Below are 12,924 nucleotides of genomic sequence, written 5' to 3'. Positions count from 1 at the left end.
CCCAATCAGAGTCAGAGCCACGTAGCTTCAATAGACACTAGCCAATCCCAATCGAGGTCACATAGTCACAGCAGAAATTTCCCTTTCTGGCTTTAAAAGGAGCCTTCCTGCAAGCTCCCCTCAGGGTCAGCAACATTTTGTATGAGTGACTGACCCCAGCATGCTGGTTTTCTCTACAGAATAAACACTCTTTGCTTTTACATACTACTATGAGCCTGGGTTCTTCCTTCAGCGATTCTTAGACCTAAGAACATGAGACAGACTAACCTTTCAGAAGAAAGTAGAAAGGAAAAGAGGGAGAGAAGGAGGAAAGGGAAAGAAGGAGCAGATCTGATTCTTCTATAGTGTTTAAAACTCAGCATATTGATGCCTTTAATATGGAAACGTAAGCCATTCCTACTAATTCTTTATTTAAATCCTAAAATATGTATTGATGCTATCTTTCCCAGAACACTTAGAAAGAAAAAAAAAAATGATTCTCATAAAAAAAAAAAAAAATCAGAAGTCCTAAGTGGGCAGGACATTCAAATTATTTGACTGAGCCATGGTGGCAAATACCTTTAGTCCTGCAGAGACAGGCAGATGCCTGGATTCCAAGCAAGCCTGATCTACAGAGTGAGTTCCAGGACAGACAGGGCTGTACAGAGAAACCCTGTCTCAAAAACAAAACAAAACAAAACAAAAAATTTCTAAAAGCAAAGTTTGGGCCAGTGAGATGGCTCAACAGAAAAAGGCACTTGTAGAAACCTGAGGACCTGAGTTAGATCCTCAGGATTCATGATAGAAGGAAAGAATTATCTCCTGTAAGCTGTCCTCTGACCTCCACATCTGTACCAAATAGGTGTTATAATTTTTTTTATAAGAAGAAAAAGAGAGAAGGCAAAACTCAGGAAGTTTGGGAATAAACAGTAAAACACTAAGGCAGACTTGATCTGCCCCTGTAATCCAAGCACTGGGGAGGGAGTGGTGGGAGGATCAGGATCAGCTGGAGAGATGGCTGGTAAAACACTTGCCTCACAGGAACCCGGATTCAGATTGCCCAGAACCTACATAAAAGGCCTGTGAGATGGCATGCACCTGTAATCCCAGCACTGACAAGATGAGAGGCCAAGAAAGGCTCAGGAGGGGCAGCTACCCAGGCCTACTAAATGAAGTCCTAGGCTAACAAGAAACTCTATCTCAAACAAACAGTAGGAGGCACCTAAGGACCACCTCTGAAATTGTCCTCTGGCCTTCACTTGCAGTGTGCTTATATATACACATATATGAACACACACACGTACACAAATCCTTACCCACACACAAAATAAATATAGACAGAAAGAAGGAAAGAAAGAAAGACGATAGACAGATAGATAGATAGATAGATAGATAGATAGATAGATAGATAGATAACAGATAGGTAGATAGATATTTCAATTAAGTAAACTGAAGTTCAAACTACATAGTGAGTTCAAGGCTGGCTTGAACCATGTCTCAAAAAAATACCTAAAACAGGGATTCATTTTTAAGTCTTTATTTATCCTCCCACAATTTCATACATAGATAATGTACTTGATCATATTCCCCCTTATCTAAAACAGAAATTCTTGTTCAAAGTCCATTCAAATTAATCCTCCACAATTATGGAAAATTCATGTGTACATGCATTATGGAAGATATCCATGACCGCCATCACGTTAGTAATGCGTGTGATGACTGACACAGGAATACAGTGGCATGACAGGCACAGAGTGACACACAAGAGTTAATAAGAACAAGAGAACTGTCCCGAGTCCCTATCAACAAACCGACAGGCAGCAGATTTCATGCCACAGGGGAATGACAATTCCCCTTCACTAACGAGGTACCTCCCCACCCTGAGGCCCACATCACCAGCATCATGCTTTCTGTGCAGCTTGGAACTCCTCTACCTCCAAAAGGAATGCTGTGTCCTCAACCTAGTTAAATATGTAGTAACTAAATCTGACAGAATTTGTTTTTTCTGTGGACACAAGAAGTCATATAATTTCCTTCATTATTTCATCTATAAGTATGAAAGGAAGGGAAACCCCAGGATACGAAAATTTACGACTTCAAAGAAAATAATGGAATTCCTGTTTAAACCTGATGAACAGTCATTTCCAACTCAGTCTAAGCCACCAGTCTTCCTAGTTTTCAAAGCACTGTCTCAGGACGATAATTAGTTTGCATTGTAATTAACAGGAGGAATATAAATGTGTATGGTCATACTGCATATATGACAGGGACCCTCTAAGATCATGGAACCTAGTGACATGACTGCCATCTTTGTTCAACTATGTGCACTGTATGATAACTGCACAGTGATGAAATCGCTTAACAGCCCAGTTCTCAAAAGCATGGCCATTTCAAATGACACATGACTGCATCTACGCTAGTTATTGGCAGCAGCCTTGAAATTCTGTATGTGGAGATGGTTATTTCCATCATGTGCTGTTCCAACAGGATAGACTGGTCTTGGAGTGATTAAAGAGTCATCACTGGGCAAGAGTTTACATTGGGAAAGATTAGAAATACAAACGAAGTTGCCAAACCCTCTAATTTCCCTTATAGGCACATCCTGGCATGCACTCTAAGTCACCAAAATTGAGTTTATTGGCCTAACTGGTCCCTCCTTAAGTTCTGAAGGTCAAAACCCACAAGTCAATGGTTTTGTCTGAATGGGAGGAAGTCGTTTTAATGTGGCCAGGGACAGCTGGTCCTATAAAAATGTCTAAGGCATTCAGCACCAGACCCAGGCTGGCTGCTCCTACCACTTAGCCTGGGCTGAGGTAAGTATAACTCAGTGAGTCAGGCATGATGAGGCATGCCTGTAATCCTAGCACACAGGAGGCTGAGGCAAGAGGATCTTGAGTTGGAGACGAACCTGGACAACAGAGCAAGAGGCTCTCAAAAACAAAAACAAACAAAAGATAACTTAGTGACAGAACGGACTGGGACCTTTGAGACTGTGCCCAGCATGGAGAGAGGAATAAGGAATCTAAGTCCTCCGGGGTTTTACTCCCCTCCCATCGCCACCACCCCTCCTAAACCCCAACCCGGGCAAACCGGTCTTCAAAGATCTCGTTAAGCAACTTCGCCGATTTAATTGTCTTTTAAGAGGGAGAACGTGAAGTTGCATCAAGTTCTGCCCACCGAGGGTTCTTCTCAGGGGTAGTTGCTACCACAGCCTACAGAGGGCAGCAAGGCCCTACAGAACAGCAGGCGGGCCCACGCCCTGTGCCACCAAAGGGCAAACCTTAGGCCCTGCAGCCAGAGGCCACCCCGGGAGCGCCCTACGGCGTCCAAACACTACCCCGGCAGGAATTCGGTCTCCCGTCTCTCGTTTTTACAGCACCCGCTGCACGCAGGTATGGCTCAAGACCCCAGCGGGCAACAAAGTTACCCCGGCCCAGCTGGCGTAAAGAAGCGCGCTTCTTGCGTTAGCTGCAAGGGGGGGACTGCGCATGCGTAGGACCGCCCACTCCTGTAGGCCTGCCCCAAAGTACGCGCGGTGCGTGGTCCCTGTTGGGAAACAGCGCCCGAGTATAGAGCCGCTTTGCAAGTTCCTCTTCGGTGTTCGGCGGCCAGCCGGACCCGGATCTCGGCGCCGACTCCAAACCGATCCCACCTACCGTCAACGGCTGCAGGAACTCCCAACCTCCTCACGGCGGGCCTGCTCTTTCGCAAACTGAAAGGCCTAGGGTAGAGGCCACCCCCCCGCAACACACACTCGGGAAGGCGGGGTCTTGGGGTACGGGGCGGAGCCAAGACCTGTGATGGGCGGGGACCCGAAACCTAACTTGGCGAGACCACTCGTAGCTCTGCGGCTTTCCTAATTCCTTTCCTGCTCTCCCCAATCGAAACGAAATACTACTTCCTCCCTACCCCATGAGCATTATTTTCATCTGTATTTTAGACCGGTTTACATTTTCGTTACTAATTTAAATCTTAAATGCATAGAGAAGGCAGGGACCCTGTCATATTCATACCTGTGGATGTAGGACCTTGCTCATGGGAAGCACTGAGTAAATATTTGAATGCTAGAGGTCATTCAGGCAGCATTAGCAGTTCACAGGCAAAAATCCCGTTTATTTACTTATCACCCACTAAACCATGGCCCCTACTCCTGAACATTAAACCCTTATGAAGAGGAAAGGCAGCCCATTCTACTAGTGGGCCACATACACCTCGCTGAGAGAAAGTACAGCCTTGGAGGTGAGACTCCAGCAAGCTGAGAATTACTGCTAAACTAATAAAGACAAAAATAGTGGTTTTGGTAATTACTGGAACCTAAATCCATCTCTGCTTGCTGTAGGGTATGACTCCCCAGAATTAGGCAACAAATCAGCTGTCTCTCCTGTTCTAGAGGGCCCTCCTTCATCGCCAGAGTCTTCGGGCATTGGGCAAAGGCAATGGAGAGGCTGCGGGATGCAGGAACACAGGTTTTTGACCGGTGAAGGAAGCCCATACTCTTGAGCAGCCTTCTCCCTGGACTTTTGAAACATTTGAGTTTCTTGGGCAGTGAAAGAAGTTGGCAGCCCCTGACCTAGGCCTCGTTCAGTCCGTGTACCTGTAAAAGAGGGATTGGTCAGGCTGGAGAAGTAGCTCAGCTCTTTTAAGAGCTGGTACTGCTCTTAAAGAGGGTTCAAGACCCAGCAAGCGTATCAGGTGGCTTACAACTGCCTCTAGCTCTGGGTCTGGGGTAAATTTGGCATTACTGGTCTCTGTATCCACTGGTATCTGATATCCACAGACACATATACTTACATATGATTTTTTTTAAATTTATTTTTATTTTATGTATAATTGGTGTTTTGCCTGTCTGTATGTCTGTGTGAGAGTGTCAGGTCTTGGAATTACAGACAGTTGTGAACCACCATGTGGGTGCTGGGAATTGAACCCAGGTCCTCTGGAAGAGCATTCACCGTTCCTAACTGCTGAGCAATCTCTCCGGCCCCCACAAACGTAATTTAAAATGAAAATAAATTATTTTTTAAATACTAAGTAAGTAAAAGGAGGGGTTGGTTAGGTCATTGGCCAATCCAGGGAGTAATGAGTACTGAGCCACTTCCCTAGCATCTGGTCTCAACTTACCAGATATGGTGTTTTCCAGGAGAAAGCCCAAAAGACCAGCTAGGAAAATGGGCTCTGCCAGTAAAGAACGCAGGAACATATCCAAAGGACTCCAGCCTACAAAGGGTTTGGGCCAGGCAGGAAGGTAACTAATACTGTCCCAGGGGATAAGTCTTCCCTTTCAGACATAAACTAAGTCCCAGGCCAGGGACACATCTCACTAGGCTCTCTGTCATTCCACCCAACCTACCTTTTGTTCCTCTACACACTCCATTCCCATACTCAAACCCTTCCCATAGCATCCCTTCTCAACAATGTGTCTCCTAAGCACCCACATACCATTCCAGATACCCTTTGTCCCAGGTTCCATTTCTCTGTAAAGTGGCAGATGAGAAGCCCCAGTCTCTCCCACTTCTGACCTTCTGTGCTCTAGCCTGAACCTCTCAACTTCAGTCCTAGTAACACTTTGTACCAGATGATTCTATTATAAGGAGCTGTCCAGTGCATCAAAAGATGTTTAACAACCTCTCCAAGCAGTGAATGCCAGTAACAGTCCTTTTTCTCCCCACTATGACTTAAAAAAAAAAAAAAGTCTCCAGACATTGCTAAATGTTCCCCATGGGACAAAATCATCCCCCAGTTGAAAACCAATGCTCTGGATAAACTAGGCTCTTTGCTACTTTCAGCATATACTATTTCTGCCCTATCTTTTATCTTTATATATGATAGAAACGTGATCAAGAATGACCTTATTAGCTGTGCATGTGGCTTACATCTATAATCCTGCCACTTGGGAGTCTGAAGGAAGATAGATGATTGCCAAGTGTTTGAAGCCAGTCTAGGTTCCAAAATGTGACCCTGTCACTCACACTCAGAAATGGCCATTTGCCAAATATGTTTAAGTTTTCCCATCCTCAAAGACCAATTCAGTTCTGTTGGATCACCTCAGACAGAAGCTGCTCTTTGTCATTGAGTACCACAGATTTTTGTTGTTGCTTTTGGTTTGGTTTGGTTTGGTTTGGTTTGGTTTGGTTTGGTTTGGTTTGGTTTGATCAGGATCTCACTATGTAGCCTTCACTGGCCTGGAACTCACTATGTAGACCAGGCTGACCTCAAATTCACAAAGATCCGCATGCCTTCACCTCTCAAGGGCTGGAATTAAAGCCATGTGCCACCACCGCCCAGCCTAGAAGGACTTTTGTGCCCTGACCTAGTTAGCGTTTGTTTGTTTTAAATGTGTTTTAGGGAAAGGGTTTTGTAACTAGTTAGCTTTAACTGTCAACTTGTCACCGTCTAGAGTCATCTGAGAAGACAGTCCCAATTGTGGAATTGTCTAGATCAGATTGGTTTGTGAGCCTGTCTGTGGGAGATTGACTTTATTGGTAATTGATTTAGTAGGGCCTGGCCCACCATAGCCAGAACCATCCCTAGACAGGTGGTCTTGACCTGTCAGCCAAGTGTAAGCCGGCCTACGAGCCAGCTGGCAGTATTCCCCATGGTTCCTGCTGTACTTCACTGTGAAATGAGTTCCTTGTTTGGAAGTAAAGCATGTAGCTTAGCAAGCAGGCCTGCCTTGAAGATTCTGCCTTGAGTCCCTGCCGTGGCTTCCCTCAGTGATGGAATGTGACCCAAAACTGTTTAGTGAATCAAACTTTTCCTCCCCTAAGTTGCTTTTGGTCTGAGTGCTTTTACCACAGCAATAGAAATAAAACCAAGGAATGTTGCTAGCATCGTGAAGTATATGCAAAAATCCCATTGTGAGGCCAAGAATTCAGAGAGCCTAAAATCTCAACCCCACTATTGAGAAACTCCTTTTTTCTTCTCCACCCCACCTACCTGTGTTGAGCAGGATTGGGGCTTCCCGGAGCCACCTTGGCAGAAGCAAGGCCATGAAGATGGAGAAGCCCACAATGAAGACATTTCGCCCAGAGTCAATGTCAGCCAAGTGGAAGCTGGAGAATCCAGCAGACAGAACTACAGCCTGGGTCACTCCCAGTACCCCACCTGTCTCACACAGAAGAAAACAAGGCAGAAGGAAAAGGGCAAAGCTCAGGGTTTATAGGACAGGCAGGTTGTAATGAGGAAAGATAACCAATAGGCTTGTTTCTGATTCAGAGACTCAGTTCAGCTGAGAAAACAAGCACAAATGTTCATATCCACTCAGAGAAGCTATTTAGAAAGAAACGACATCAATCTAGCCAACTGGTTGGGCCAAGCTTGGGGAAATAGTATTCCAATATCTGTCTTCCCATTTGTTCACTCACCGAGCACAGGCAGGGGGATGTTGGTAAATAGCTGAGCCAGCCTTGGGGAGAGCCCAAGCCCCATGCAGAACAGCCCCACTAGGTGGGCTACTCGCCGTGAACCAGTCTGCATGAAGAAGAGACACTAGAAAACACTGCCACCTCCTTGCCTGGCCCATGTGACCCTTCTAAACATCCTATCCACTCAATCCAAAGGTAGCTCTTTGGCTCAGCCCACATTCCACTCTTCTCATGATAGTATTTACTACTCTCGAATTATGCTATATACTTCCTTTTTATGAAGTTCCCAAGAGAACAGGGCTTTTTCTAACTCAGTCATCGCTGGAATGAGCCTTGGCAGAGCTCCCAATGCACCTGGCATGGCAATTTCCTATTTCGCCACATTCATAGCACTTCTAAAAGCGCCTCTCTTAGAGAACTGACTGATTGGGAGCTAGCCCAGCTGGCCATCAATCAGTGTGAGTTCCAGCCCCTGTACCTCCAATTCCCCAGTCCTGTCTCAGATGCACATACCTGGAAAAGACTCACTGTGCCTACGTTAGGGAAGCTGGAGGCAGTGCCCAGGGGGCTCCCCAGCAGCCCTGCCAGCACACTGCCCAGCCCCTCCAGGCTCAGCCCTCGACTGCAGGCATGTGGTGGCGGCGGAGACAAATGCAGGAGCTGTCCACACAGGGCATAGCAACCCAAGGAGCTGGTGGAGGTTGCCAAAGCCATGGAGATGCCTGCAGCCAGGGCCCTGGGTGTCAGCAAGGGCCAATCCCACTCACCTAAGGATAAAAGAGGAGTCACCTGGAGGCCAGACTCAAGCCTGGAACATCCCTTTCTTCTAAATGCTCCTGCCACATGAATCCCAAAGGCTCAAGCTTTTCAACATAATACTATGGAGGCAAAACCACTGCACTCCAGGAGATGATCTACAAGGTCATCTTTGGTCTGACTCTAAATTCTCTTCCTAGTCTCATTTCCTATCACTTCCCACCATACTTCAAACACCTTAGCCTTGCTTTAGGCCGTGGATTTACTGTGTTCCTAGCAACCATATGGCCCTTGCATCTGCTATTTACCTACTATGCTGTTGTTTCCTGCCTCCTATCCAATTAAGTCCTACTCTTTTCAGCTCTTACATTTCATCTCACTACTTCAAATATATTTTTGCTATTCAGGTGTGGTAATGCATCCCTGTAATTATAACACTTGCAAGGTACGGGCAGGAGGATTCAGAGTTTAAGGCAATCCTTGACTACATTGCAAGGCCAACACAGGCTATGTGAGATCCTGTCTAAAAAAAAAAAGAAAAAGAAATGTAAGTAAGAGCTGGGGCTTGGGGAGGGGTGCTATGTGATGCTGTCTTGACATGACCTTTGCACTCCAGCTGTGGTTGCCTGCACAAGACCTGTACAAGAGCAAGCCAGTCATGAGTCCAGCATGGAAGCATGAGTGGGACCCAAGCTGAGGAGCTATGTAAGATGATGGCTGCTGGAGACAGTCATTTGCTCTACTAGATGGCCCCACACCCATGCTCACACAGGCAGCATGAACTGGATTCAGTAAATACTTTTTTAAAGGACATGAAAATGGGATGGGGATCTGTTGGCAGGGAGTGAAAGAGTTGGATAAGATCAAGATGCAGTGTATACGTGTAGGAACATGTCAAGAAATAATAAAAATATATTTAAAAAGAACACTTCTTTAAAAAAAAAACAATTCTCTCAAAACTCTATAATAGCATCAAATTCCCCATTATTTCCTTAGGTAACGCCTTCCACAACAACCTCACATTTACACAGGAACTTCCTTGATACCTGTCTGTATACCCCAACAGAACATCAGCTCCATAAAGCAGATATCATTATTCCTGTAATCACCACTATGCCTACCATGTGCTTAGGGCCTAATCAGAACTCAGCGGGCCATCGTTATGCTGTTAAATGAAGGGCTGGCTTAGAGACTTCAGTGTAAAGCACTTGCTGTGTACGCATGAGGCTAGCATTGACTGACCCCTACCACCATGACAAATTAACATGAATGACAAAATCTCACATACACCGACCCCAAGGCTGTAACTACACCGTTTATCAACAAAAAATGCCCACGGAGGCTGGCAATGTAAACTTGTTAATTGGTCAGACGTTAAGCAGTGGGGTGGAGACTGACTATATATGTTAGTAACCCCAACGCTGACCCAAATAATACACTGCATTGAAGGGGGATGGGGAGATGGGATGACGAGGCCCTGTAAGTTGGTGATTTCTCCACCTGCGTTTTGAGAAAAGAAAGTTTAACTCAGAAGTGAGAAATGAGTTCCCTTAAATCTTTTGTGAGCCTTGTTTGTTTGTTTGTTTGTGTGTTTGTTTGTTTGAGGCAGGGTCTCCTGTAGCCCAGGTTGGCCTCAAACTTGATATATAGCTGGGGATGACTTTGAATTTCTGATCCTCCTACCTCTACTTCCAAAGTACTGGGATTACAGATGCGTGTCTCCTCACCTGGCTGAATTAAATGCTGAGTTCAAGCAAATAGAAACCTTGATTTGAGCAAGAGAATGGGGGTGTAGGAGCAAACCTACCTGGGTGAGGCAGCCAAAACCATGGTGCCTCAGTGGGGTCGGATAGCTGCAGGGGGTTAACACTCAGACCCAGAGAGACAGAGATGATCCACACACAGGCCACGGGGGCAAGCACCTGAAGGATAATACTGAGATGGAAAAGAGCTCCCTCCTCCCCCGGAACCTTCTGAGTCAGCTTGGGTGGGGTCAACAGAAACTCAGAAGTGGGGGGACCAAGAGAACATTCCATGTCAGTCCACACTTTCATTTGTTTCAACGATTTTATTTATTAGATTAGATTTGATTTGATTTGATTTGATTTTTGAGACAGGGTCTCTCTGTGTAGCCCTGACTGTCCTGTAACTCTCTATCTATGTAGACCAGGCTGGCCTCCAACTCACAGAATACTGCCGGCCTCTGCTTCACAAGTGCTAGGATTAAAGATGTGTGCCGCCATGTTTGACTCAACTGTTTTATTTTTATTTGTGTATGTGGGGGGCGGGAGGGGGGGGGACAGTGTTGGAAGGCCAGAAGAGGGATCTGGCTTCTGAAGCAGGGGTTATCAGCAGTTATGAGCCACGCACATGTGTGCTAAGAATCAAACAGGGCTCCTCAGGTCCTCTGGAAGAGCAGCAGTGTCTTAATGGTTTTTGTTCGTGTATCCCAGGCTGGGCTGAAACTTTCTAAGTGGCAGAACTTGAATGCCTGAATCCTCCTGCCTCCACCTCGCCAGTTTGGAATCACAGGTGTGTGCTGCCTCACCTGGATGTGCACATCAGTCAGCCCCTCCAACTTCATCTGCCCAGAGCCCCACCTACCGAAAAAAGTCGGAAGACAGGAATACGAATGTGAGTTGAGGTTGAAGCTGGCCTCCAGAAGCAGAGGGGTACCTGGCAGGAACCCAAGTGCTGAGAACAGACCACCATGAGCAGGATGAGCCTAGCAAAGAGAAGAAGCTTTATGAGTCGGCAGCATCAGAACCCTGAACGATGGCAATGCAGGTGAGCAGACTATCATAAAAGGATGTACCTGGGAAGAAATGGAAAGGGTAGGGAGATACCCTAAGGTACCATAGCATGTGACTATGAGTATCAGAGAGACTGAATGAATTAAGGATTCCTTGGATTCCAAATCGAAAAACTGTTATCTCTGCCCAGGGAGCCATGGAACCTGAGCAGCTCTGCCCTCCCCAGGGCCTGCACACCCACTGGGCCACCATCCCACACCTCTCAGGACTCACGTACAGCAAGGCCAGGCCCCAGTGTGCGGAACAGAACTGGGCCACCTCCTTGTGAGCAGAGAGCCCTGCTACAACCAGGCTGGGGGCCAGCACCAGTGGCCCACAGTAGGGGAATACACGGCCAGGCACCCCTAGAAGTCCTATTGTGCCCTGCAGCAGCCCGGATACCACCACTGCCCCCGACACCTGATGGAGTAGAGGAAAGGAAAGATAGAAGACTTTCTTTTCAATAGGGCTGACTTCAGCCTGGGCTTTCTAACTAATTCCAGGGACAGGCCCCTGCCTAGCTCCTTTCTCATAGCATCAATATGTACATGACGGAAATAAGAGACTCTACATGCTGGGACCATCCGGTTCTCCTGCTGTATTTTTCTAAGTGCCCACCTCTCGGAGAGAAGTGTTCCAGAGCTCCAGGCCATGGCAGCTTGTCACATTACACAGGCGCAGTGAGAGGGAGGCTGGAAGTTTGGGGTACAGAGAAGAGACATAAATGGAGACTAAGTGCTCTAATGTCCTAGCTGATAACTGGCATAATCCCAAGACCGCTACAATGCCTAGCAATAGTACCACTGCCCAACCACCAGCCAGCATGTACCTCTGCCATTAGCCTGCCTCTACTCTATACTTACCATTTCCAGGTGTCTTGGTGGTCAGAGGAAGCTTCTGGCTTGTTAGCACCAGTGCGGGGATAAGAAACTCTAAGGATGGAGCCTGAATTAGAGGCAGCCTGTAGGAAGAGCAGCCCCAGCAGGCTTGGAAACATGTGGCAGTCAACAGGATTCCCTTGAGTCTCTTTCTGGGAGACTACTCCCTCTCTCAAAGGAGTTCCCCTCACCTGCTGCCCATCCAAGTTTGCAGGACTGTAGACACACCACACGAGAAGAAACTGGAAGCCAGGAGCTGAGCAGGTGAATATGAGAGGCCTCCAGGGGGAAGACTGTAAAGCAGCAATACATGGGAGGCACAGAGCAGAGATGCCAGGACCAGGAAATGCTGCAGACAGAGGAATGGAGAGGGGCGAGCCTCAGAAGTACCTATATGTAGGTTTCTCATGGTTCACTGACTCCCTCCAAATACCCATTTCAGCCGATGCCAACTCCTATACCTCTACCCCTACCTGTAGAGCCAGAAGACAGCTGAGACCCCAGGTAGAAGGCCCACACCGAGAAGCCCAAGAGGGGGAGGAGGGATTCTGGAGACGGGGCAGCAATGGTGGCAGGGGAACAGGGGCATCCTGGGAGCCCACAGATAGGAGAGGAACAGGATGGAGAGGTGATCGGCTCATGCTGTCCTGACTTGATTGTGTCTTGGCTGCTGAGGGCTAGTTGAGTAGAGAGTAAGAGGTGAGGGTTTGGGTGGAGTGAGCTGGCTGCAGTAGGGAGGGGGTGGGGGTGTTAATGAAGCAGAGAGAAGGGATGAGGGTTTGGGAGTAGGACACAGCTCTTTCACCTTTGCCCAGCTCTTGTGCAAATTCCATCAGCCATTAACCTAGCAGTTGAGTTCTGGACCCCTCCTTTCCTCCCTCCCTCAAGAATTTTCATCCATATCCCCTGCTTACAGACCAGGCTCTGGAAATCCCCGTAAGGGGAGAGCTATCAAAATAGCCTCAAGAAATTTTGCAAACTTCATCAGCATTCAGCATCATCTCGGTTACATACATACACATTCCTCAACCAAACAAGACATGCCTTGGATCAGTTCAAAACAAAATTCCTACGTAAAATGCCCACCTCCTGTATGACAGTGACCATTACGTATAATGCGTTCACTGTGAAGCAATAGTCAGAGTAACCTGTGTTTTA

At 47.0% G+C, this 12,924-nt stretch overlaps 1 protein-coding gene across 5 annotated transcripts in view; it reads right to left on the bottom strand.

Annotated features, from left to right (window-relative positions):
• LOC129684027 (solute carrier family 23 member 3) overlaps window positions 1-12,482 on the bottom strand; it is a 101,564-nt gene extending 89,082 nt beyond the window's left edge. The window contains exons 1-12 of one of the 5 annotated variants that reach the window (XM_055617113.1): window positions 12,240-12,482; window positions 11,958-12,115; window positions 11,752-11,849; window positions 11,507-11,580; window positions 11,127-11,308; window positions 10,701-10,821; window positions 9,904-10,018; window positions 7,854-8,107; window positions 7,341-7,446; window positions 6,913-7,080; window positions 5,098-5,193; window positions 4,065-4,573 (exon numbers count right to left, since the gene is read on the bottom strand). In XM_055617113.1, coding sequence (XP_055473088.1) covers window positions 4,284-4,573; window positions 5,098-5,193; window positions 6,913-7,080; window positions 7,341-7,446; window positions 7,854-8,107; window positions 9,904-10,018; window positions 10,701-10,821; window positions 11,127-11,308; window positions 11,507-11,580; window positions 11,752-11,849; window positions 11,958-12,115; window positions 12,240-12,407 — 1,830 coding nt within the window. In that variant the 5' untranslated portion in view covers window positions 12,408-12,482 and the 3' untranslated portion in view covers window positions 4,065-4,283. Of the gene's footprint in view, window positions 1-3,635; window positions 3,738-4,064; window positions 4,574-5,097; window positions 5,194-6,912; window positions 7,081-7,340; window positions 7,447-7,853; window positions 8,108-9,903; window positions 10,019-10,562; window positions 10,566-10,700; window positions 10,822-11,126; window positions 11,309-11,506; window positions 11,581-11,751; window positions 11,850-11,957; window positions 12,116-12,239 lie in introns of those variants that run through there. The other 4 variants (XM_055617114.1, XM_055617112.1, XM_055617110.1 and 1 more) reach the window with 4 other exon arrangements.
• Between the last annotated feature and the right edge of the window lie 442 nt (window positions 12,483-12,924).

Source organism: Psammomys obesus, unplaced genomic scaffold, assembly GCF_907164565.1.
Source record: "Psammomys obesus unplaced genomic scaffold, mPsaObe1.curated_primary_1811, whole genome shotgun sequence".
Taxonomy (NCBI): domain Eukaryota; kingdom Metazoa; phylum Chordata; class Mammalia; order Rodentia; family Muridae; genus Psammomys; species Psammomys obesus.
The sequence above is the reverse complement of the archived record's forward strand: the minus strand, read 5'-3'. Positions and strand labels throughout refer to the sequence as shown.